The sequence below is a fragment of the Gorilla gorilla genome, chromosome 13 (genome assembly GCF_029281585.2).
Source record: "Gorilla gorilla gorilla isolate KB3781 chromosome 13, NHGRI_mGorGor1-v2.1_pri, whole genome shotgun sequence".
NCBI classification, from domain to species: Eukaryota; Metazoa; Chordata; class Mammalia; order Primates; family Hominidae; genus Gorilla; species Gorilla gorilla.
The window spans coordinates 85,425,042-85,450,582 of NC_073237.2; the positions used below are offsets into that span (position 1 = coordinate 85,425,042).

Below are 25,541 nucleotides of genomic sequence, written 5' to 3' on the forward strand. Positions count from 1 at the left end.
CCCAAGCCCAGACCTCGGACCTGGTTCCGAGCCTGTTCCCGCTGGGTCTCTGGGCGCCCGGTTTCTGCACCTGGAGCTCGCCCGATGAGGACAGGGTCTGGAGGCCGGCCTGGGAACAGGGGCCGAAGGGCGAGCCGGACCCTAGGGGATTGGTGGGGTCGGGGAGAAGGGGTCCAGGCTAGGGGCGGGCGGGGCGCCCGGAGACCAGGCGGCTTGAGCGGGAGGTGGGGAGCTGGAGGAGTGCCGGGTTCGCGGGCGGGGGACGGGGAGAGAGGGGCGGGGAGAGGGGTGGGAGTCGGGGGCGGCGAAGGGAGGGGCGGAGCGCGGGTCCCGCCCCGGCGGGCTGCTGGAAAAGTTTAGTCTCTGACTCGCTCGGGCAGAGGCCGAGGAAGCCGGTTCGGGGGACGGGGAACAGGGACTCAGGGACCAGAAGGCGGCTGCAGGACGCGACCAAACAGGACCCCAGGCCCGGGAACGACGTCGCGAGCGCCGAGACTGCCGGGCCTCCCAGCCCAGCTGGCATTCGAGCGCAGGACCGGGCGCCCCGGCACCGCCGCGCGCCACCCGCTAGGATGCCGGTGGCCCCAGCGCCCTCAGCCGACGGAGGTGAGCGGCGGGCCCGGGCGGGGCGCGCGGACGCAGAACCAGGGTGGGGGGCTGGGGGCCGAAGGACCCACTTTTCCAACAAAATCCCCACCGATCCCGGGCGCGACGGGGACCTGGGCGCGCCACGGCGGCCGGAGCGCTCCACATCAGCACCCCTCCCCCAGAGCCGCTGCAGGAACGCGGAGGAGGCCTTTTCCACCGCACCCGGAGCGTTTACAACGGGCTGGAGCTGAATACCTGGATGAAAGTGGAGAGGCTGTTCGTGGAGAAGTTCCATCAGTCGTTTTCCTTGGACAATTAACAAGTTAGGCTTCCGCAGTGCCAGGGCCTGGGGACGCTGGACGTGGGAGAGGGTTGTGGTCGTTAGCCTGGGAAAATCATTCTTTTAAACAATATTCGCCGGAAAATTAGTTTTTTCCTAACATTTCTCAAACAGGGCAATTAGGGCCGTCAGAATCGGTGCTGAAAGACGAAGTCCCCACAGTGCAATAATGAGGTTCCCACGGAAAATCAGTACGTTGTGTTCGTAACTGAGATAACAGCTAGAGAAGGGGCTTTGGGCTTTTTGAGTCTCCCAATAGTCAGTCTCTCTCTCTCTCTCTCTCTCTCTCTCTCTCTCTCTCTCTCTCTCTCTTCCTCTGACTTTCTGGCTTTGGACACTCCCAATGGCATATTTCTTTGTGGTGTTTTTATATTTGGATATAAGAGAGGAACTTCTTGTTGGATTTTTAAGGGAACACACTTCGTTTTGACCCTTCCAATAAGGAAAGGGGAGCTACAGGAACAGAGAGCTCTTTAGAAGGTTACTTTTAAATGGAGCCCCCCCCCCATTCATGGTACCCACTCCCACTTGGACCTCTGAGACCTCCAGAATTAGGCATCATTCTAAAATCTGGACATTAGAAGTCACAGACTTTGTATATAACCACATATTCATAATTTATCTTTTCAATGTTTTTTATTCATAGACGAAAATCTTGCAGGCATGGTTAAGAAAAATATAATTCCTAGAAAGTACAAGGGAAGGATTATGCTCTGCAGATACATGACTAACAAGGATAGCTGGCCATGCCCAGGGCTGGTGTTGGTTGAGGAGGTGGTGATGGTGCGGGGCATGTGTGTGTGTGTGTGTGCGCGCGCTTGAGGAGTTGTGGAAGTGTTCATATCTGTAAAGTATTATTTCATGGATGCAGACCTTAATGCTAGGTTGAATAACTTTGTTGCCATAGAAGAAGAACCACACGTCAGGCTTTTTTCATTAGCAAACCAGTAAGCACTCACTTTGGGCCTCTGAAGTCACTTCCATCACCTAACACCAGAGATACAAACTGAAGCTAGCCCTTAAGAGCCTCCCCCTAAGATTTAAAGAGAACGATTTCTCAACCAGTTTTCATCTTTGAAAGTGCCATTTCCCCCTTTATCATTGTGATTTTTATTCAAATGCATGGGTCTCTGATTTTCTACCATATGCAAAGGGTAGAGACTACAGTTTCCTATAGAAGAAACTTCACATAGTGGCCGAAGGATCTTATTTCTCAAAATTCAGGAACTGGTTTCCTCTTTCTGGAAATTATGACATTAACTTGATTTCATAGTATCTCTTTCATCTTCCTCAATACCTGTGCTGTATGTATATTTTTATTATATACTGTAGGTATATATTTATTACCAAAAAAAAGAGAATTTGAGCATGCCACAATCTTGAAAAATCTGAGGTTGCCCTGCTGTAGAACCCTTTAACTGCCAGGACTTTGTACTGTTTCCCAAGTGTTACCAGAGCCAGGCCGCCAGCCTTATGCAGTCTGTTTACCTTAGCTGGAACCAGGGTGCTGTGCTGTGGGTTCTATGAAACTTTCTGTTTCTTCATATTTGGCTTTGTAATTCCTTTCTTATCAGTTTTGGAGGCATTTCCTATTATTCCTCTGCCATATGTTTTCTGCCAAATTAATTGCCTTAAGATTTTCCTTAAGCTTTTGGAAATATATAATGTTTGAGAAAAAAGAAAAAGAATAGACTGAGTAGAATCGTATCTAGTTTCAGTTAATAACAAGTTTCAGTTGATGTTACTGTTATAGCTACTGGGCATGAAGTCTCCTTTCCTTTTTTGAATCCTATTTTTGAGGAATTGAAGCTGTGTCTGTAAGAGACAGTAGGCCAGTTGGGTTAAATCAGTGACGAGATTGTCCAGTGCAGATTGGTGCCCAGTGAGTGGATCTTCACTGCTCACAGGCCCAACTGGGGTCAGCTCACACAGCGAGGTGACGGTCCGCTCCTCAAGCAGTGGATGGTGCTCTTCGGCCTTGCAGATGCCGCTCCATTTTCCTGGCTTCAAAATTTTCCAGATATTTCAGTGCCCCCAGAATGACATGCTAACATTCTGCTGGCATGGGAGCATGAGGCAGTTTGTCTCTAAAGCATGCCAGAGAATCTCTTGTCACTACCTAGGCAAAGAACCAGTGGCAAGGTGGCAGCCTCCCAAAGAGCTCATCCCTAATGTGACATCCTGGAATCAGATGGCACGGACACCGGCCCAGCCCCTTCCAAGCTCTGTGACTAAGGACAAGTGACACCCCCCCTCCCCCAGCCTCGGTCTCCTCCTGTGTACATTCAGAAGGCAGATGCTGCCATGAGGCCACGTGTGCTATGTCCATGGTGCAAGGTGGCACGCATGCCGAGTCACCAGGTGAGACTGCCACTTTGGGAAGGGATAGGAAGGATCTCTGGTAGCCTTCGTGGGCAGGATGCCTCTTATTTGAATGTGTCTTTAGCCACCTCACAGAGCCTATTTCCACATCCCTGTGGATTCATCCCTGTGGAAATCTTGAGAATCATTTATCCTATGCCGTCATGAAGCAGCAGCAGAATGGAGAAGGTTTAAAAAGACTCATGGACAGGCAAAGCGGTCAAACACCTCCTAGCTCAGATGCACTTGCCTTCCCACACACAAGTCTGGAAGCTCAGGATGGTGTTCACGGAGGCAGATGCTCGGGGCCGGGGCCTGAGTTTCCTGGGGCACAGCCTCCATATCTGGGGTTCCCTGGACTATGCCCAGATAGCTCATAATGTCCCAGCCTTATTTGTGATGGAGAAGGACTTGGGGAAAAGCCACCGGGAAGCAGTAAGTCTAACCAGGGAAGTGCACTGATTTGCATGCTTTGAAGAAGAGAAGGGAGAAAAGATACAAAACCCTCACCTGGTTTGTCTGTAACAGTTGTTATTTCTCAGGGGAGCTGCATTAATGGGCCAAGCCTGTGCAGCTGGGTGTGTGAAGCATGCATTTTGCAATGGACTGTCTCCAAAAGCAGAGCGAGGTCACCCAAGAAATCTAGAGCAAGGGAAAATACTCATTAGCAAAGGAATTTTGCTGGAGCCTTGTAACGGCCGACTCATTATTTCCTTTCCAAGTTATTTTAAATGAAATTTGAAAAAACATCTTGCTTTCCAAGAAATTTTGCTTGTTGGCATATGTTTGGTGTTTTAATTCAGTTTGGAGGATGAACTAGTTAATTTCCCTGGGAGTACATGCCTATTAAAAATATAGCATCCTGCATCTGACCAAGATGCTATCTTACTATCTTATTGTGCCTATCTTTCATGCGGAGAGAGAAAGGGGGGTGTTGGGAAGGAGACCAGACTGTGGAAATATTTTCTTTATTTTTTCTCTTTTTCTTCTTTTTATAGTTTGTTTATTTTTCAACTTGACATGGGTAGAGAAAGCGAATCGCTAGTATAGAAAGCACATCTGGAATCCATCCGGCCTCCTCTCTCTGGCTCACCCTCCTCCCAGCAATGTTTCTCCTTGGAAGTTGGGGGAAGGTAGGCACCTCTGACCTTGGCAGGGTCTAACTTGGGGTCATCCACTGCATGCTCATCTTCCAGAAGGCGTCTTATTCTTCCTCGACAAAAAAAAAAAAAAATGTGTTGGTATTAAAATGCTTTGAGGTAGGCTGGATGATCCCAGCTTAGTGAGGATGACACGAAAACCCTTAGCTAATGGGGTCTTTATTGAGTAGAACTCAGGTAAGTTCAGACGTGAGCAGTGTCTCTCAGTAAACATGGAAAGACTGAAGATGCAGACAATCAAATACTTCAGTCTCTTGAAGAGCTGGGTGGTGGGCGGGGTCTTCCCAGGTGGTCAGGGAGATGTGTTAGTGTAGCACTTGGAAGAGAGTGGAACGACCAGGCAAGGATGTGCCGTGGAGGTGGGCAGTGGCAGCAGCCCAGTGTCAGCATCCGTACTGGTTAGAAGACCACCGCTAATGAGAAGGAGCGTCTCCACCCTGCAGCTGTCTGTACTCCTGTGTCTTCCGTAATGTGCCGAGCTCTCTGAATATACACAAAACTAGTCTGCAAAGAGCCATATGTCTCAGCATCTGGCTTTATTTCTAAGTGTTCAGGTGGAATTTAAGCCGCGATCAAATTTACAACGTCACTGCCAGCTCTGGACACTTACTTTTGGAATGAAGCAAAGAGTGAACACTAATACTGCATCAGTCTTGCCCTCTGTTAGGGGCCACCCCTTCTCCCCACACCAGTTTTGCAAGATGGGCTGGCTGGGGTCTGGGAAACCCAGTGCCTCCGAGTCATGGTTAAAGCCCATCTCAGACACCAATACACCGCTCACAAATCAGCATCGACCCTGCGAAAACATGGACGTGTGTTCGCCAAGAGAACATCCTCAATCAATCCCAGCAGTGCTACTTGATGATAATCAACACATGGGCCATGGAAGAAATTATCCCATGTCCATAAACAAGAATGAATAGAGGGTAGTGTATCTACCCACACCATGAGAGCAAGAATATTCAGCATGCAGGTGCATCTATGTGCATGACTCGTACAAGCATCATGGGGAGAGGAAAGCAATGGACACAATTGTATCCTGTAGGGTTTCATTCATGTGAAGGTCAGAAGCAGGCTAAACTCACCTAGGGGAGAGTCCTATCCCAGGTAGTGGTCATGCTTGGGGACAGGTGGTGACTAGGAGGGGCACAAGGAAGGCTGCAGGGTCTGGCCCATCTTGTTGCTGGCCTGGGTGCTGGTCTCACTGATCTCTGTGTGGTGGGGCAGGTCAGCCTCCCAGGCCTGCTGGTGCCTGCAGTGCCCAGCACTCCTGCCGTGCCTGGCAGTGTTAGTACCAATCCGCCAGAGTGACTGACTCCCCTCTTGCCCTGAGTAGGGCTTGCTGACTCCAGGAGCCTCAGGCCAGGGTGGGCTTTGAGCTTTCTTCTAGCAAACTTGAGGTCTGTGGCTGGTACCCCTAAGGAGCGGAGGGGAACTCTCGTCCATGAGATGCTTTTAACCATGCGCAATAATGTGTAGACGCATCCAAAATCAATCTGGCCTTTAGCCCAGCACTTAACTCTTGGGATGAGGCCTGCTTTGTAAATGTTGATAATCCAGAGAAAATGAGCTTTTAGATTCCAAAGACAGCCAGATATCTTCCACTTAGGCAAAATGCAGAGAATCATATTTAACAAAAGATGTTCTGGACAAATATGCTTCTTGAGGGATGAATATTTAATTATAAGGGAAATGATAAATCAAACATTAATGGGAAAATATGTTTGCCCTCAAGATTCATGATTTTGATGGGTCTCTGGCAAATCTTATACTATGTTTATTGGGGTTATTTTATTGCTGGTTATTAGTTTTTAATTGTTTGCTTGTTTTCTGCTCTGATCAATTTTTGTATAAGCCGTGGGTCTATTCACCCTCTTCTCTCCATTCCCGGGAGCAAGTCCAGATCTGGCTGTTGGATGCATGGCCAAAGCAAAGGTGTGGAGAAGGTTCAGAGGAGACAGGACATGTATAAAATGGTAGGGTCAGGTTGTCATGGGGGAAACTGAGGCACAGGAGGCAAGCTGAGTTAGTACAAGAACAGTCTGAATTATAATGACATGCTGGTATTGCCTAAAAGGATGAGGAACATGGAGCTGTACTTGAATCCCTACCTGAGCTGGGGAAAAGGGGCCTCAGGAATCACTGACATTGGAACCAAGGTTTGTCTGCAGCTTGTCGGTTTCTGGGACAGAAACCCAAAATACTGGAGTGGGTATCCCAGCGATCTGTAGGATAAACCAGGACACTGTGGTGTCATGGATAGCTGGCTGTCTGCCAGGTGATGGCCCCTCTGGTTGCAATGTGAGCCGGGCAGGTCATCCATTTGGCAGCATGGTGAGGGCTCTGGCCCCAGTGGCTATGGGAGGGAGGATGCTGGCACAGGGCACTGTTCACAGACTGCCTTTGCTCCATGCCTTTTCCATGAGCATGAGTGGCTGTTCATGTGGGAAACGGCAGAGCCCTCGTGGCCCGCATCAGCACTGTGCAGTGGTACTGGAGGTGGCAGGAGACAGCCTGATGGCCCAGGTTGTCCTCATAGCCGGCTTCATGCCAGGGTACATGCCGGGCATAGTACATGTGTCCCTGAGAGGCCCCTGATTAGGGGTGGAAACCCAGCAAAGTGAAAATCAGAAATAGTGATTCTCCAGTCCCTGTTCACAGATAAAGAAAGAAAGAAATAATAAGCAATACTAGGCCTGGTGTGGTAGTTCACACCTGTAATCCCAGCACTTTGGGAGGCCAAGGCAGGCAGATCACTTGAGGTCAGGAGTTCAAGACCAGCCTGGCCAATATGGTGAAACCCCGTCTCTACTAAAAATACAAATATTAGCCGGGCATGGTGGCGGGCGCCTGTAGTCCCAGCTACTCAGGAGGCTGAGGCAGGAGAATCGCTTGAACCCGGGAGGCGGAGGGTGTGGTGAGCCGGGATCACGCCGCTGCACTCCAGCCTGGGTGACAGAATGAGACTCCATCCCCAAAACAAAACAAAACAAAACAAAAAACCAACAAACAAAAACAACTAAAAGGACAGTATCTTTTTAGCACCCATCAGTGTACAGGATGCTGGGGAGGGTACTGTGAACTTACCCATGGTGAAAGTCCCTGTGTTAATGGATAAGCTCAATGCTCAGAAAATGCTGCTGACTATGGTATTGCCCCATTTAAAGAGACAGTTTGCAGTACTTTTTCAGAAGTGGCATGCAGCCTCAGAGAAAAGTCACCAGGGGCTGGGATGATTCCAGAAAATATTACAGAGCAAGTGGAATTTGACTTGAGGCTTGAAGGATGGGCAAGATTTAAATAAAATTCAGAAACGGTAGAGAGGGAGGGGCTGGGGGGAAGGCTGCCCACTGGACTGTCCTGTTTGCCTCCAGGAGAACCTACAGGCAAGACATGGTCTCTTCTCAGGTGAATGGGAAGCCAAGTAGGGCTGGCATGGGTGAGCCACAGCTCAAGGAGGCAGGCCCAGGGCCCTGCACTGCCTGTCATGGCTCATGAGTGATGGGAGAGATCTGGGCAGGCAACCTCCTCTCATCCTGCATCATCAGCCTGGACTTGGAACTTGGCTGCTTTTTCTTTCTGCAGTTAGCAGAGGGCCTTGGCCAACACATAAGCCTTTCTGCCAGCACTTGGCATTCCAGCTGACCTCGACCCAAGGCCTCTGTGACTTCAGGAGGCGGCCGCTGGGAAGGGTCAGGGCAGTTCCAGGCAGAGCACAGACGTCAGCTCAGACATCCTACCCCCCGCCAACCCCCCGCCCCCGGGGTTTCCAGAAAAACCAACACCACCAAGCTCCAGGACACTGGAAAAAAAATCTTTACAAAGAAGCAAGGGGCCATCTCAGAAAATCCAGGACCCCCAAATTGATGTAGGGAGAGGAGGGCTTTGACAGCATTCAGCACTCCAGAGGGTCATGAGGATACAGAAACCATTTGGAGCCACCTCTGCTTCTCAGCCCCACCCAGGCAAGCCCTGGATCTTCAAGGGACTGATTTGTACCTGGGAATAAACTCATGCGTGGATGAGATTCAGAGTCGATCACACCCTAAAATGCAGAGCCCATAGTATTGGTGAGTTGTTCATGTGTCTCTGAAGCAAATTTAGGGCTGTGGTTCAAACATCGTAAAAGTTAAAAAAAATTCACTGGATACACACAGTAGGCTCTTTTAAATTAGCCTCATTTGAACTTAATTACATATTTAAATACTCAAATAATAAATGATGGCTGGGTGCGGTGTCTCATGCCTGTAATCCCAGCACTTTGGGAGGCTGAGGCAGGCTGATCACTTGAGGTCAGGAGTTCGAGCCCAGCCTGGCCAACATGGTGAAACCCCGTCTCTACTAAAAATACAAAAATTAGCCACGCATGGTGGCGGGTGCCTGTAATCCCAGCTACTTGGGAGGCTGAGGCAGCAGAAGCACTTGAACCCAGGAGGCAGAGGTTGCAATGAGCTGAGATCGTGCCACTGCATTCCAGCCTGGGTGACAGAGCAACACTGCGTCTCAAAAGAAAATTTTTTTAATAAAAATAAAAAATAAAATAAAATAAGTAAGTCCACTGAAAGCGGTTTCTACCTTGATAGTTGGGTGTGTGGCATCATCGACATCACAGAAGGCTGATCGATATTACCAGGTGTGGTTGAGTGCAAGTGTTTGAGGTCTCGTGGGGGAAGAGTTTGGAATTCAGAATCCATTGAGGCTTTCACTCACCACTTTCCCTCTCTCGCAGTGTTCCCAAATGTGCCACTTTTCTGTTGGCTCACATGCACCCATGCTCTATTTGATATTCAGGGCTCTGAATTTCAAGCCAGACTCAGTCAGTGTGATTGTCACTGCTTTCCTGTCCTTCCTTTATCAACTGTAGACTTGGGTCCTGTTTTTGCAGGTTGATGTTCTGTCTTCGCTGGGCTCTGGACTCACTGCTCACGAGTGCGGTGTCTGCATGGGCACTGCCCAGACATGCACTGTTGGTCCCTCGATGGCTGCATGGTCAGGCCTCAGGGCTCTCTGCCAGGCCGACCTACAGCCCATACAGACCTAATTTCTGGGCCTGGATCCAGGGTACGCCATCTGGGAAGTGCGGGAGCTTCCCACGATGTCCCTGTGAAACTCACCAGGGAGGTTTTAGAAATTGAGCCGGCATCATTCAGATTCCATCCTGCTTTTTGGTCCTGAGAAAATCCTGCTTTTCCCTGAGTAACTGGGATAATGGGTCACCAGCTCCCATGCCCTAGATGAGGACTAGTTAGCATTTTCTAGTGCCTGGAGATTTCCAGATGGAAGCTGTACTTGGGTCTGTGTATCTTTGTTACAGGATTCAATAATTCATGCACTGAATTTCCCTTCCCGGCAACTCCAGACACCAAATCGCTTCCCATGGTGTCCCCCAATCACTTAGGAATTTAGCCGGTGTCTAAAGACCCTCTCTGCAGCCTGACGTGGCTAGCCATCCCAGTACTTCCACGTTTTTCATGCGTTTCTCCAACAGCGTTGCCGTGGCCCCGTAGGCGGCGATCGTTTTATCAATGGTCGCTCCCTCTTTTTATCTGTTGGCAGGAGCCCTTTTTCAGCGCCCTCGCTGGAGTCTGGCCTGCACGCCTTGCTGAATGAAGCCGGAACCTCAGCCCCGCTTCCCTTTGAAATGAATGTTCCTGGGGCGCCCTCTCGTGGATTTTGGAGCTAATCGTCTGTGAATGCCAAGTGATGGCAACTGCCCTCCCGCCGCGTCTCCAGCCTGTGCGGGGGAACGAGACCCTGCGGGAGCATTACCAGTACGTGGGGAAGCTGGCGGGCAGGCTGAAGGAGGCCTCCGAGGGCAGCACGCTCACCACCGTGCTCTTCTTGGTCATCTGCAGCTTCATCGTCTTGGAGAACCTGATGGTTTTGATTGCCATCTGGAAAAACAATAAATTTCACAACCGCATGTACTTTTTCATTGGCAACCTGGCTCTCTGCGACCTGCTGGCTGGCATCGCTTACAAGGTCAACATTCTGATGTCTGGCAAGAAGACGTTCAGCCTGTCTCCCACGGTCTGGTTCCTCAGGGAGGGCAGTATGTTCGTGGCCCTCGGGGCGTCCACCTGCAGCTTACTGGCCATCGCCATCGAGCGGCACTTGACAATGATCAAAATGAGGCCTTACGACGCCAACAAGAGGCACCGCGTCTTCCTCCTGATCGGGATGTGCTGGCTCATTGCCTTCACGCTGGGCGCCCTGCCCATTCTGGGCTGGAACTGCCTGCACAATCTCCCTGACTGCTCTACCATCCTGCCCCTCTACTCCAAGAAGTACATCGCCTTCTGCATCAGCATCTTCACGGCCATCCTGGTGACCATCGTGATCCTCTACGCACGCATCTACTTCCTGGTGAAGTCCAGCAGCCGTAAGGTGGCCAACCACAACAACTCGGAGCGGTCCATGGCACTGCTGCGGACCGTGGTGATTGTGGTGAGCGTGTTCATCGCCTGCTGGTCCCCACTCTTCATCCTCTTCCTCATTGATGTGGCCTGCAGGGTGCAGGCGTGCCCCGTCCTCTTCAAGGCTCAGTGGTTCATCGTGTTGGCTGTGCTCAACTCGGCCATGAACCCGGTCATCTACACGCTGGCCAGCAAGGAGATGCGGCGGGCCTTCTTCCGTCTGGTCTGCAACTGCCTGGTCAGGGGACGGGGGGCCCGTGCCTCACCCATCCAGCCTGCGCTCGACCCAAGCAGAAGTAAATCAAGCAGCAGCAACAATAGCAGCCACTCTCCGAAGTTCAAGGAAGACTTGCCCCACACAGCCCCCTCATCCTGCATCATGGACAAGAACGCAGCACTTCAGAATGGGATCTTCTGCAACTGATCGTCTCCATGCGCCCTGCTCTGCGGCTGTGTTCTTATTTATTGCATGCGTCGCTTCCACAGGGGCCCCTCGAGAGCTGTGACTCGGGAGAGCTACCTTACTTTGACCAACAGCCTGCCCAGTATGGATGTCTCTTACAGAGGGGGCCCAAGGAATCACCACCCCGTTTCAGTGTAAACAATGTGCCTTGTCCACTTTGGGCTCCAGAGTCTTTCAGATGTACTAAGCTGCTGACATCATCCACCGCCTTCTGCTGCATCCTAGACACCCTCCCTGTTGTTCACAGAGAGGGAAGGTCGTGGGCCACACAATGCTGTGTGATTCTCCATGTGCCTCTGACTGGTGTTTTGATGATTTTACACTACATTTCCTGTGCGTAGAATGGATGCTTGTATATTCGTACATCTCTATGTTACACAGAATTTGTGTTGCAGGTGTTTGCCATGTGGTACCTACATAGAATCTCCATACAACACACAGTTAGGTAACAGGTTATACAAGTGGGTTCAGACTGAACCCCCAGTACAAGGACATTGTTTTGAACTAGGTGGACATGCCATCCCTGGTCTCCTTAGACTGACATGAATCTCATGTTAACCAAGTTTTTAAAGTTCAAATTCCCCAAAAAGGCTTGTCCAAGGTTGGTCCCAGATGTGTGGGTCTGACCCACACCAGCCCTGTGTCCTGTCCTTTCAGTCATTTGTCCCTGCGTAATTTTAATCATATTCCAAAGCCAATTATGTGATGGTTTTCAGGTTTCTGCAAATCACAGAAGAGCCAGCCAAGATCACCCAAGAGCTTGTGCCCCCAGATGGGCCAAAGAAAGAGCCTATGAAGGAGAAGCAGAAGCGGACGGCTGGCCTGGCTCACCTTCCCACGCCAGTGGGGCAGGGGTCTGCTTCAGGAAACGGAAGGTGTCCAGGAAATGAGCAGAGATTCACAAGACAGCACTTTGATTCTATGTTGAGTTTGTTTCTATATTAGAAAAGCAGCAAGTCAGTAATCCCCCGTGGCATCACAGCTAAGTAGCTGTGGCCACCGGCAGTTTCACAGCGTCCTGAAAGCTGGCACTGATCGTGACTATCAGTGAAAGAAGTTTAATTTTCAGGTTAGAAAATGTGATCTGGCAGTTTATGCATTCTTCAGAGTAATGTAATAATACCTATGTGATGCTGTAATTTTACTTTTCAACATAAGTTGAACCCGTAGCAGTCTGTTTACCTTGTAAAGGGATTACTTAGAAGACATTTTTGTACATGCTCTTCCCCAAGGATTGTACATGTTATACAAGTAGATGGAAAGAAAAGTGAACACGTTTGTAGAACTTTCATAAGCACACAGTTGCTGTGTTGAGTTCTCTTTAAAAACAAGGACAAAACCAACCAGCATTCAAAGGAACCTCCCATCAGAGTCCCCTAAAGTATTTTAGGTTCAGTGAGCATTTGCCTGAATAAAACCTAAAAGAGTAGTCTTAACACATTACTAACTTTTTCTAAGAGAAATTGATTCCTGTTTTGTCATCTGATGCAATTTGCAAGAGCAAAAGAGACATTTTCATAGGTTCAGGGTAACTCACCTCCATGGGCTGACCAAAGACTTTTCTAATTTTTGTTACTGATGAGATGAAACCTATTTGTAAGGAGATCTTCCCCAGGAGCATTTCTGTTGCCTTCTTGACATCAATGAAAAGTAGCATATTCTCTTATGAAATAGCATGAGAAAACCCAGGGCATTTCTAGGACAGTAAAACGTTAAAGTACTGGATTAAGAAAACAACAACAGGCTGGGCGCAGTGGCTCACACCTGTAATCCTAGCACTTCGGGAGGCTGAGGCAGGTGGATCACCTGAGGTCAGGAGTTTGTGACCAGCCTGGCCAACATGGTGAAATCCTGTCTCTACTAAAAATACAAAAATTAGCTGGATGCGATAGCACGTGCCTGTAGTCCCAGCTACTCGGGAGGCTGAGGCTGGAGAATTGCTCAAACCCAGGAAGCGGAGATTGCAGTGAGCCGAGATCGCACCACTGCACTCCAGCCTGGGTGACAGAGCGACCCTCTGTCTCAAAAAATAATAATAATAATAAATAAAACAACAACAAAATGCATCAGAGAGCCAAAACATTCAGTACTGCATTTTCACATAGGTGATGAAATGACTTTGGAACTTTATCTGTGTTATAGTTATGAGTTGCTTTGGGAGCCTTGGAGCTCTCTGTAGCTATTGTTCATAACACTTTGCTCCATAACCCTGATGTCCCCAGTATCTAAGTATCTCAGCCTTCATCCATTAACTCTACTAGGGAGCCCACAGCCACCATTTCCACTAGGAGGTATCAGTATTTGTGGTATGACATAAGGCTCCCTTGAAATAACAAGACTTTTGAGCAATCTGAATTAAAAATACATCAAAAAAGTAATAGCGCTCATTTGCTAAATGCAAAAAATAATCACCTTTGATACCAATGTGCACCAATATGCCTAACTAGCTAGCCAGCTGGAGATAATTTAGCAGCGAATGTTTCAAAGCGCTAACCCTGAAGTTTGGAAACAGGTGGTCTTCTATGCTGCAGAGAAATTATGCATTAGGTCTCTTTTTCAATTAGAAACCTTTACTATTTCCAATGTATGTTTGTTAAAAAAAAAATAATAAAACCAAAAGCCTTTGTGGAAACCCACTCTTCGTAGTCTGTGTGATGGGATTGTTTTATCATTTTCACCGGGTGCCCTCCCCACTGCAGGGGTGCGCACTGTTGTTGCAGGCTTGCTACCCACCTGTGTTTCTCAGCATTTCAGGAATTAAACCACATTCGGAACCCCAAATAACCTTTCCCCTTTCTTCTTACCCACTATCATAGGTGGTATTTTAATGAAGCTTCTGTGCCTTGGGTGCTATTTACACCGATTTTGGTAGGTCATACTATTTTGAGAATGGTCTTTTGAGAGGGAGAAATTTCTAAGACCCATGGTAATAAAAGTGCAGCTCAAAGACATGGGACCTCTTGTCCTGCCGCATTTGCTGTTGTTTATGCAGCAGGAGAGAATAGGTCAGAGCCAACCTTTGCACACTAGCTTTCTCCCACACAAACGGTCCATTTTAGCCTCTCTGTCCCACTTGCTATGTAAAGAGGAGGCCAGTGCTTGGCATAACTGTTCTGGTAGCGATGCTTGTTACAACTCATGATGAAATGTCCCAACGCAAGTGAGGACGCAGCTGCCCACCCCAGAGCTAGAAGGTAAGGTGAGTCCTCTAGGAGTACATCTGCCAGGATGCATTTTCATTCCGCAGCCTTGATGAATGGGACGAGGCTTTGTTGTGACTGTTTTTTAAGCAGTCCCCCAGGGAATCACTGAAAATACCTACTTCTTAGAGAAAAGTTTCAAGCTCCCCTCCTCTCTTTTGTGAGGCAATACAAAATCCATCATCCAAATGAAAGATACTTTTCACAACAGCCTTTATTGCCTGCAGACTTACATGTATAGTCCTTTAAACAATTAACTGTTTAGAAAATGGTTGTTTCTCTCAACCCTTGAGCCAGTTATTCCACGCTGGTAAGACCCTTTCACAGAAATGTAGCAAGGTGCATTTTATAGAAAACATCTAATTAAATCACCAGTTTCATGCTTTTAAGTTGTATCTACAAGTGCAAAACCGCAACACCCAAATGTTTTTAGTATCTAAGTCAGATATCCAAAAGTTAGCTCCATAATCAGAAATGCGCACACCACTGTTCCGATAATAAAGGCACATTTTCCAATAACCAATTATAACAAGAAGTGCAGCATTACCTAAATTGGGTGGGTCATCTTCCCCTCCTGGGTCACAGGATGACACCTGGGGATGCGATGCCGTGCCTGCACTTGGCGATCCCAGGAGCACAGAAATGCACCAGACAGATCATGAAGGGCTCATGCTTGGAAACCACACCATTTCCTGACAGAGTGAAGGAAAGGGAGGAGGGAATTTAAGCTAATTCTCTTCACCTGCTGTGTTGTCAAATCTCCAAAACATTGACCAGATAACTTAGGTTTTTTCATTTGTCATAGAACAAAGATTAGAGAACTTGAAATTCGTTTTGCATTTCCACTCCTCAGGGACGTCAAAAAAGCCGGTTCTGTTCCAGCACAAAGTAGAAAGTGGTGAATTGGCAATACGCCAAGACATAGACTGTTACAGTAATTCTTTTTGTTTCACAAAAGTTAATGGAAACAAAACAACTTTCAGATAATATTCATTTGTCAGTATGTATAATTTGCCATCCAAATGCTTTTTAAAAAGTTATTATCTTATTATTACATATTAAATTTACATGGAGTTGTCTCCTAATCCTGGGATTTTAACACCAAATGTTTAATTCTGAATACAAAGAAACATTCACATACTTAATTTTACAATATTCTGGAACAAGTTATACTCAAAAGTCAAATGAACAGAGAACATTCCACTTGCAACCAACACATAGTTGTTAACAAAATTAACCCCATTAATATTTAAAGACGGAGTTATCCATTAATGCCTGTTTTAATTGTCACTTGATTTTGATGGTTAGAAACTTTGGTTATGGTAAAAATGATCACATGAGTGGGAATTCATTACCTCAAAGCTCAGGACCACAGCTCCCCATGTGCATGTTTTTCTGTCTGCAGTATTTCAAGGTGAGACAACAAAACAGACACCTAAAATTGTATGAGATTTTATTCCTGGTGCTTTTTCAGCAAGAACCATTTTTCCAGACCTAGGGAAGGAGCCTGTGTGTTTTTGGCCTGAAGGATTCATCAATTCAGAGCATCTGTGACAGCCAGGAGGAGGAAAGAAGGGAGGCTGGGATCACCTCCCGCCCCTTCTAGCATCTCTACTGAGAGTGACAACTCCAGGCTGTCCACCCCCATCCTGAGCCTTCCACACTCTTCTCCATGCCACTAACACTCAGTATCTGACGCCTGCAGTGCGAAGCCTCCAGAGTCCCCAGACTGACCTGGGCACTCCACGCTTGCTGGTTCTAGTTTACCTGGACACACGGGTACCTTAAGGCTTGTCACACTCCAACACCTTTGTGTGTGTGTGTCTTTATTTCTTTCTAGGTTATAAACTCAGGCAGAGGCCTCAAACATTCACTTCTCTATCCCAGCATCCCAGTACAGGGCTGGCCACATATTAACTAATGCACAAATGAGGCCAAGAAGCTGGCTAGAAATCCCAAGAAACTGTGCCAAGTATATGCAGCTGCACCTGGGAATATACGAAAGCATGACATCACGAGCACAGCCTCCTCCACCACACCTTCCCTTTCTCCTCCTTCCCTGCTGGCTTCAGACAGCTATGCATGGCTGCATGAAGGAAGATCTAAATCTAGACTTGTTTTATCCTCCCCTTCCCTTCTTCTCACCTTTATTCTGCCTCCACCTTCTTCTTTCTTTGTCTTCCCCCGCTGGCTTCTCTGTCATTTCCCACAGTGGGTTCCCCCAACCCCTGTGGTCCTCATGTCCTGTTCTTGTTCCCTTTGTGCTGGATCCCACATCCTACAGCATCCAGGACCATTCTCCATGGCTGATGCCACAGCCTGCCAATTCCCAAATTCTTCACGTTTGTTTGACTTCCTACTTAGCTGTAAAACCAAAGCCCAGGGAGGAGTCCCAAGGTGCACAACACAGAGCCAATCTGCGTGTGTACAGAGATGCAGATCCGTTTTTAATCAATGTAAGTATATGCGTATATGTATATACATATGCAATTCACATTCACAAGTCCTGGTATAAAGTTGCAATTTTTCTGGCTGCTATAAAATGTGCCAGTTTTAAAACTGTGCATTTGTTGCTTGCAAACTTATAAATATGTATAAACCCCATTATAAATAAATTGTGGCTGGCAGATGGCATTTAAGCTGCCAGCAATGGTTGCATGGAGTTATAAATGCTTATTAATTCTCCACTTTTAAATTCACAGCACGGACCCTGGGATCTGTGACATGAAGTGGTGTGAAAACATAATTATAAATTAGAGGGGGGAAAGCCATCAATAAGAGACAGGTAAGGGCTGGAAACTCTCACTAGTGAGTGGTTCTCAAAGTCAAGACTTCAGAGCAGCTGCACCAGCATCACCTCGAGATTTTTTGAAATGCAAATTCTCGGGCCCCACTCCAGACCTAGGGAGTCAGGAACTTGGCGGGGCCAGGGGGGTGGGAGGGCCTGCAATCTTTGTCTGAACCAGCTCACAGGGTGGTTCTGATGCCTGCCTTCCACTCCAAGTCTGCTTGTCACGAACGCCTGTCTCAGCCCAGGGACATCCCCAGCTTAGGAAGTATGCTCAGGTGCGTGCAGGGCCAGTCAGAAATTGTTTCCAGAAACAGCCTTTCATAAGTGATAGACTTGGTGAATAAATACCCCAGCTGTCTCCCCGCCTTGCTGGGTGAACTCTGGGGTGTCAGCTCTGTCTCTCAGGGTTCCCCAGTGGGATTCAGCTCCAGTAGTGCACATGATGGTAACCTACTTGATAATGCACGCCTTCCTCGTCAGCTTCCTTCTCTCCCTACTTCCGGGATCTTCACTCAAATAAACTACATACCCTCAAGTCCTCTCTCAGGGTCTCCTTCTGGAGGAACCCCAACTAAGAGGAAATAGAAACACTGTCTCTCCCATCTGAATGACTCAGGCTTTTATGCATTTTGAGATGGAGCACAGATGTAGAACCCCTGGAGGGAAGCACTGCTTGCCATTTCCATGGGGCAGGGGGCTAGCTTTACGTGCAGGCCCAGGACTGTGAGTCCTGTGCTGTTTCCTAAGTTGATCCCCAGCCCCTTGCATGGCTCCAGTTTCCTCTTCTGAAAAGCAGGGCCCCCTACTGGGCTGTCTTACCAAGCTCCCTTCCCTGTGATCCTGTGCGGAGCTGACAGTTCTAGGCTGGCACTATGTCCAGGAGTGGGTTTGTCCTCTTCATCTTTCTTAGAGCCAGCTTTGAAAGTTCCACGGGAGAACCTGAGTATTACTCTGAAACCCACTGCAAGGCCTGTCTGAGTCCTGCAATGACCTCTTTGCAATCTTTCCACAATCTTCCCACTCACTCCCAATCCTACTGTCACCGTCCACAGAAAGGGATTTATGGACAGCACGCAAAGTTGGGCCAGTGAGAGAGAACCAATGGGCACGCTGGGAATGCACAATTTTAGAAAATCATTGCGCTTATATGTTTCATATATTTGTCAATCCCCAGCACGCCCTCAAGCTGGGAACATGTATAGCCCTGCAGTGTAGAGCATGCCAAGGCTCAGAGAAATCCAGCAACCCGCCTGAGTCCACGCCGTTCTGGGTGTGCCAGGGTGGAGGCTGGATGGAGGTATCTACTCGTGGCCCGCATTGCCTCTGCCCTGGAAAGGCCTATAGTCCGAGGCTTCTGCCCAGCTCAGCCCAACAGAAAAGAAATGTGTGACTGCCTTCAGGTGGCAGCCAGTTTGGAGGAAATGAGGACCCAGACATCCATCTTCAAGCATTGCTTATAGAAAGAAGCTACCCAAGTGTCGGACGCTACTGAAAAGGAAAGCTTTATTTTGGGAGCTGGGGGCCACCTTCAGAATCCCAGCACCAGGCATGGAGGTTGGGCTGGACACACATGTCCACTGTTCCCCTGGCACATGGGCCCTTTAGGGTCCACCCTTCCCTGGGCCTGTCCTTCCTTTTAAGTTAGGCCTTTACCTACACACACGGCTTGTCATTTCCTGTCTTTATTAGAAATTACCCACAACTTCCTCCACCTCCAGGAGGCCCTAAAGAAGGCCATATATGGCCCAATCAGGCCTTTGTCCATTATCCCAACAACATAGATGGCCTGACAAAATAGCCGCTCGCTCACCAAGGCTGAGCGGACGCCCAGTCTTTGGGCGCTTCAAATATAAAAAACAGCAACAGTGGTGTCTTAAGCACAGGATTAAAGATTGAGTCATTTGACTGCGGTGTTTTTCACCTCCCCACCCGATTCTCCAGTTAGCTACTCAGAGGCAGCCTTGGAGGTCAAGAATCAAAGCTAACTTAAACCACAATGAGCACCCCCATGAGAGGCCCAGCCGGCCTCCGTGGGACAGAGATGTCATTTGAAGCACAGCTGATTCATTCGTGGGGTTAGGGGAGGTGGGTGGGGGTCTCTAGGGCCACTCGGTAAGGGCAGAGGGGCCGTTTTAGGACTGCTGGCCCCCACCTTGTACTCCCAGAAGACATAGAGTTTGGGGTTAAGTGTTGGGGGTGCCCATTGGAGGGACAGCAGGGCCCAGGTGCACTCTGCAGGACCAGGGTGGCCCAGCACAGCAGCAGCGACTGTGCCCTGGAAGCCTGAGGCCCTGCAATGCAAGGCCTAATGCCATTCCCGCTGCGTTCATTGTTCAGCTTCCCTGCCCTGCCCAGGCAGAGATGTGGCCTGAGAAAGTGTGGGGAAGAGGGGCCCAGGCTAGACAGGGAGGAGCCTCCATTGCTTTTGCCTTGGAATCCTGAGCTCAAAGCATAGGCTGGCACACAGCAGGGCTCAGGAAACGCTGAGTGAGCAGAAGAGCTCTGCAGCCAGATGACAACATGGACTCCAGCAAGGTGTGGCACCAGCCCCAGCCTCAGTTTCCCCATGTGTCTGTGAGGCTCACAGGAATGGCCCACCACACAGTGCTGGAGGGAAGAGTTGGGATAACTAATGTGTGCTCTAACCCACTTTACAAATGGGAGGGAACAAAGATTAGAAAATCGCTGCCATCTGCTATGTCTGAAGCCTGCTCACTTCACTGGCACTATTCTAGTGTAACCAATATATAATCTGAGCTTAAAAATGTATATTTTGAATTAATATTAAAAAGAAAAAATTCGACTCCAATACTTTAAGTTTTCTAAATTGATTCTCATGCAAAAAATATTATATATATTTTCTATCACCATCGAACTAGACACTGACTTCACAGCAAGAGCTACTAAAGCTGCAGGTTACCATTCAAGTCCCCCCAAGAGAAAAATAAAGTAAATCAAATGTTACAGCATTCACAGCTCCTAACTTGCATTTCCTACTTTGCTATTGTCCCTGAATGTTATAATAGCATTTTGACCTGTCACAAGTGGGGAATGCATGAATGTAGAAAGAAGGTCATTTCGCACATTTTTCTATGTGGTGCACATTCATGCACAGGTGGGTCAGAGCTGTGTGTGTCTCTCCAGGGCTCCCAGCCTCCCAGAGGACAGATGTGCAGGGCAGCTCTCAGAGCACCCAAGTCTATGCTGTCTTGGGGCAGGAGCCTGATGCAGCCGCTGCCAGCATCCCCGTGGAGCCGTCTGCTTCTGGATCACTAAGCAGAGTATCCACATGATGCCTGAAGCCAAAACCACTTCAGGAAACAGCAGTGCAGTCTACAGTAGTGTCAGACTCTCCAGAGTTTCAATCCACTGCAGAACATTCTAGAACACTGACTTCACTGTCATCTCAAATTCACTGGACCCTCAAAGGCAAAGACTCCCTAGAAGGCCATGTATGAAGGCTGGGGCCTGCCCTGACTCATCCTCACTGGTTAGCTCTAACCTGTCCTTCCATCTGGCCACACGCACACCCCAAGGCAGAAATGGGGCTCATACCATTGGCATTAGAACTTAGCAGTATTATTATCTGCCAGATTTTTCAGTCTCCTCATAACTCTCCTTACAGGATCAGATTTATCACTATCCAACTCTAAGCGTGTTTAGTGTGTCTTTCTGTTCTGCTGACCCATACCCTACAGGATGCTGTACCCTGTGGGGTCTCACCAGAACGAGAGCCAAGCTGCCAGCAAGCAAATGGATCCATCTATTCTTTAAAGGGCATCTGTGAAAATCACAGGGCAGTCTCAGCCCAGATAGTATTTGAAAGGTATAAACATTGCCAGCTTTCTAACACCAAATGACTCCTCAGGAAATGACAGTATTTTACCTGGAAGAAGGGGAGTCAAGACAAAGAGTGGGGGCAGGCACATGCTCTTCCCTGAAGCGACTGAGAAACCTTGTTGTTGGGACAGCAGGCCTTTCCCCCATCCCTCATGCCAGAGGCAGTACCTCAAATGGATTCCAGTGACTCCTGGGTTTCTGGCACATGCAGCCCCAGAAGCCTCAATACCTGAGTCTTCGGGACTGAGCTCTGGGATGGGTGCCTGCTCTTGCTGTCACACAGGCTTCTCCCCTGTTGTATAAGGCGGGCGGGGGACTTTACTAGCAACTACCATAAGCAGCCTGTAGTCAACCGCTGACTAGAGGGAGACACAAACCAGGAATTTGCCCCGACCACCCTTCTACAAATACCCATTTTAGCATTAGATACATGAGAACAGGGAAGCACTTGTCAATCAAAATCTTGGTTGGTGAAGCTTATTTTGTGCCATTTTGGCATGAAATGAATTCCCAAGTACTCCTCGCACAACTGGGGTCAAGGGTGGCAGGGCCCTGTGCTCAGCAGGACCTGGAGAAGCTGGAGTGCCACCTGTTCTTTAGTGAAGCTGCAGCGAGTTGTGTGGTGCTGGACACCCCAGGCACGTGGAGTGCAGTGCAGGGAGCACAGGAGGTGTCCCAGGGAGGCCAAGGGAGGATGCCCGCTCCCACCAGCAAGCACAGCCATGCCTCAGAACCAGTATCTCACTGCTTTCAGTGCAGGGCTAGGCATGCTCTGAGCAGCATGCCTTGCGATTCCCTCACAATTCTGTGTTTCTATTCCCCTCCAGTTGTGCTTATTAGGTGAAACTGCAGGCTACACCTTCCTAGTGGCATTTCCCGGTGGGATGGGTCAGTTGAATTAAATTTTTGCCTGGACAACTACAGTTAAACTTATTTTTTTTTTCATTAAAAACATACAGCACAGAACATTAGTCTTACATGTTTCTTAGTCTTAAAAAATATAAATATAGAGGGATAATTTGTACAGGATGTATAGGTATGTACACCTTTAATATGCATATGAGAAATTCAGAACCAAGTTTATGAAACTTGACCTTAAAGGAAGCCTTCCTTTTGAAGCTTTTGAAGAAGGCTCTGAGCCACAGGCAGCTGTCCCAGTTCCAGCAGCCCCGATTCTAGCCCACTCCAGGTCCTCCTGACCTGGTGCGCAGTGCTGGGAGCAGTGCTGGCCAGGTCACTGCTTCCTCTCCACGGGCTGCTGGAGACACAGCTCACTCCCTGCAGAGACAATGGGCAGGCTGCTTTCTAGGTGGTGGTTGATGAGGTGGCTGATACTGTCAAAGACTCTGTCCTTTGTCCGGATCTATGAATGAAGCAAAGGAAAGGTTAAGCACATCTCACAGGCAGCAAAAAGAGAACATGGTTTGCTCAGAATCAGCCAGACCATCTGAACTGGCCCAGAAGGAAAGGAGGAGGGGACAAGGGGCTTCCACCACTTTAGAGATGCTGTCTGCAAAGAGCAATGGCCAATCCATTTCATTGGTTGGGCTCACCTCCAAACTACCTGAAGACCTTTCAGTAACCATAAGCCCAGGCCCCTAGGACTCAGCTCTGGAATGTCCCAGCCCACTGTCCTATAGGCATGGCCTCCTCCACCTTCACCAACCAAGGTCACCTCACCTGTCCCTCCTGCTCCCTCCCTGGCCCTCTCAGGATAGCCCTGAACTGGGCTCTGCAGGCTCCCATGACCCTCCCACCTCTAGGCCTTTGCATGGACATCTCCCGGCCCAGAATTAGTGTCTTCCACCTGAGCCTGGCCCTACCTCAATGCCAGCACCTCCAGGCAGCCTTCCTTCCTCTCCAGACATCCTGGGCACCCACCAGGGGCAAGCCTCACAGTTCCCCAGAGGAGCTCCTGTTGCCCCTGCAGTCCCCCACTGGAGTGTGAGCCAGGCTGGGTCAGAGGTACAGGCTCCGTGTTCCTGGGCTTTCAATTCTACAGCCTGCCCATAAACTTTTAATGCCATGTTAGGGGAGAGGAGGTTGAACACTCTGCTCTGCTTGCTGGCCTGCACTGTGGTCCCTGGGGTCCATCAGCCGCCTCCACTCTGAGCCGGCACATTCACAGATATCACTCACACTTGAAAAAGGTGGGGTGGGGCCTGTCAGGAGCAATCTTTCGAGGAGGTCTGGACACAATCTCCTGGGAGTTGCATGTTTGATAAGTGGGAGATGGGGGCAGAAAGCAGCCACCTGGCTAGGTCCATTCACCCTCACAGGCCACCCTCGCGGCTATGCTCGAGGGTCAGCTGAATTCCCTGGCTTCGCTCTCCAGCCTTAGCAGTGGTCTCCTCTCCATCAGTGTGTGCAGATGAGTTTCCAGGAGCCCATCCTTTCATGGGACACCCAGCTCTCCTCGCCCTCCTGCAGGGACTCCTGAGGCAATGTTCATTCTCCTGTTTTCCCCAATATTCTCTTTTCCCCAAATTCTCACTGTGACTCCTGCTTCCACTAATGTGGCCACTCTTGCCCCTCCCCCTCCATCAACCTACCAAAGAAACATCAGCCTCTGGACTTTCAACCCCCATCCTGCTCCCATCCCAAATCTATACTTCAGGTGTGCATATTGGAAATCCCCACCCAAGGTGCTCTGAGAAGTTCATACCATCTGCTCATGGCTCTACCAATTAGCACCTGAAGGAACAGAAAAACTTTGAAATTAGAATGTTTTCCCCCTGCAGGAACCCTCTCCCCCCATCTCTGTAAGCACCAGAGGGAGAAGAGCTCTCAGGACCAGAGGGTCTCCTGATTGTTGGGCACTAAGCCTCACTAAGGATGTAACCTGTTGGGCAAGTTCAAAAGGAAGCTTTTTGCAAGACTTCCCAGCATCTTTCTACTGAGGTTGTTTAATTCTCTTGGGGCTCCTCAGCATTCCTGCCCCAGAAAGACCCCCTGAGTAACTCAAGAAGCATACTTATTTGGAAGCCAGGGGCACCCAGGAACTCAGCTTGAGACCAGTATTGGGGTGTTGCCTTAACATTGACTCCTTACTCTCATTCCTTAATGACTGACACTCACGTAAGTTCTGGGTGAACTGGAATGGGTGAAGAGTGATTTAGGGCAGGGAAGTGTCTGAGACAATAGTCTCAATGTGGTCTCACCTCCAATACTCCTGAGGACCTTTTAGTAGCCACAGCCCAGGCCCCAGGCCAATTCCATAAGGAGCTCAGGGTGGAGCCTGGACACCAAGTGTCTTAGGCTCCTCCAGTGATTCCAACATGCTGCCAAAGCTGAGAACCACCAGTTAGCATATTTCAGTATACAGGCTGGCCAACATAAACACACATATATGTATTTATTGACTAAGGAAATAGAGAGGCTAGTTCACTTCATTGCCGTAAATACTCAAGTCTGGCTTCTGCCCAGAGAACTTATAGCCAACAGAACTCTCTGTGTGGACCCATCCGTTATGCACTAGAAATTCTGATGGCTGATTAAAACCACTGGGCAGCCAGGACAAACTCAGACTCCAGACACACCTGCAAGGATTCTGCCACAGTGAAGACACATGGAATGTTAACCCCAGACAACTGGTTGAGGCTGTGCATCGTAAAGAGGAAATACAAATCAAGATGAAAGCCTTCATTCTAGTCAGGCTACAGAAGAGACTAAAATGTGCATATACTAGAAATTAAGAAAAGTCTAAAATTAATCATCTAAGCTTCCACCTTAGGAAACTAGAAAAAGAAGAACAAATTAATCTAAAGTAAGCAGGAGGAAAGAAATAATAGATAAAAATTAGGGCAGAAATCAATAAACTGAAAACAGCAAATCAGTAGAAAAAATAAATGAAACCAAAAGCTTGTTCTTTGAAAATATCAATAAAATTGATAAACCTCTAGCCAGGCTAAGAAAAAAAGATGATAAGACCCAAATTATCAATATAAGAAAGAAAAGAGGAGACCCCACAACAGATCCCAAGAACATTAAGAAGACAATAAAGAAATACAGGAATAACGGAATTCAACTTTGTGACCAGTTTATCAGGATCTTATTTGCATTTGGTTTACAATATTCCCAATATATGCTAGGTTTATTGGGATGTAAGCTCATCCTAGGTTGAGGAACATCTGTATTATGGATGGCTCTATGCTCATAAATTTGATAATCTAAATTAAAAAATTCCTTGAAAGACACAACTTGCCAAAACTCACACAAGAAGAAATAAACAATCAGAATAGGCATATATGTATTAAAGAAATTGAACCAATAATTAATAACCTTCTGAAACAGAAAACACAAGGCCTAGATGGGTTCACTAGTGAATTTCATCAAGCATTTAAGGAATAATTTATTTCAATTCCCTACAATCTTTCTCAGAA

General features: G+C 48.3%; 3 protein-coding genes across 6 annotated transcripts in view; 2 read left to right on the top strand and 1 right to left on the bottom strand.

The window, feature by feature from the left end:
* Positions 1 to 475: 475 nt before the first annotated feature.
* On the top strand, positions 476 to 13,964 carry S1PR3 (sphingosine-1-phosphate receptor 3). 3 transcript variants are annotated; one of them, XM_055350837.2, is made up of 3 exons: positions 476 to 606; positions 4,288 to 4,422; positions 10,006 to 13,964. In XM_055350837.2, exon 3 carries the CDS (start codon positions 10,153 to 10,155, stop codon positions 11,287 to 11,289), a length of 1,137 nt encoding a protein of 378 aa, XP_055206812.1. In that variant the 5' UTR covers positions 476 to 606; positions 4,288 to 4,422; positions 10,006 to 10,152; the 3' UTR covers positions 11,290 to 13,964. The 3 variants fall into 3 exon arrangements, with proteins under 3 accessions (XP_055206812.1, XP_063552612.1, XP_055206814.1); XM_063696542.1 differs by lacking the exon at positions 476 to 606 and adding an exon at positions 951 to 1,119; XM_055350839.2 differs by lacking the exons at positions 476 to 606; positions 4,288 to 4,422 and adding an exon at positions 951 to 1,119.
* A 758-nt stretch (positions 13,965 to 14,722) lies between these two features.
* Positions 14,723 to 25,541, bottom strand: part of SHC3 (SHC adaptor protein 3) — a 179,895-nt gene continuing 169,076 nt past the window's right edge. For both annotated transcript variants that reach the window (XM_019033376.4, XM_004048225.5), the window contains exon 12: positions 14,723 to 22,522. In XM_019033376.4, the coding sequence (XP_018888921.2) occupies positions 22,394 to 22,522 (129 nt within the window). In that variant the 3' untranslated portion in view covers positions 14,723 to 22,393. The remainder of the gene's footprint in view (positions 22,523 to 25,541) is intronic.
* LOC115935795 (uncharacterized) lies at positions 16,426 to 17,116 on the top strand. Its single transcript, XM_063696547.1, has one exon. It carries the CDS (start codon positions 16,457 to 16,459, stop codon positions 17,114 to 17,116), a length of 660 nt encoding a protein of 219 aa, XP_063552617.1. The 5' UTR covers positions 16,426 to 16,456.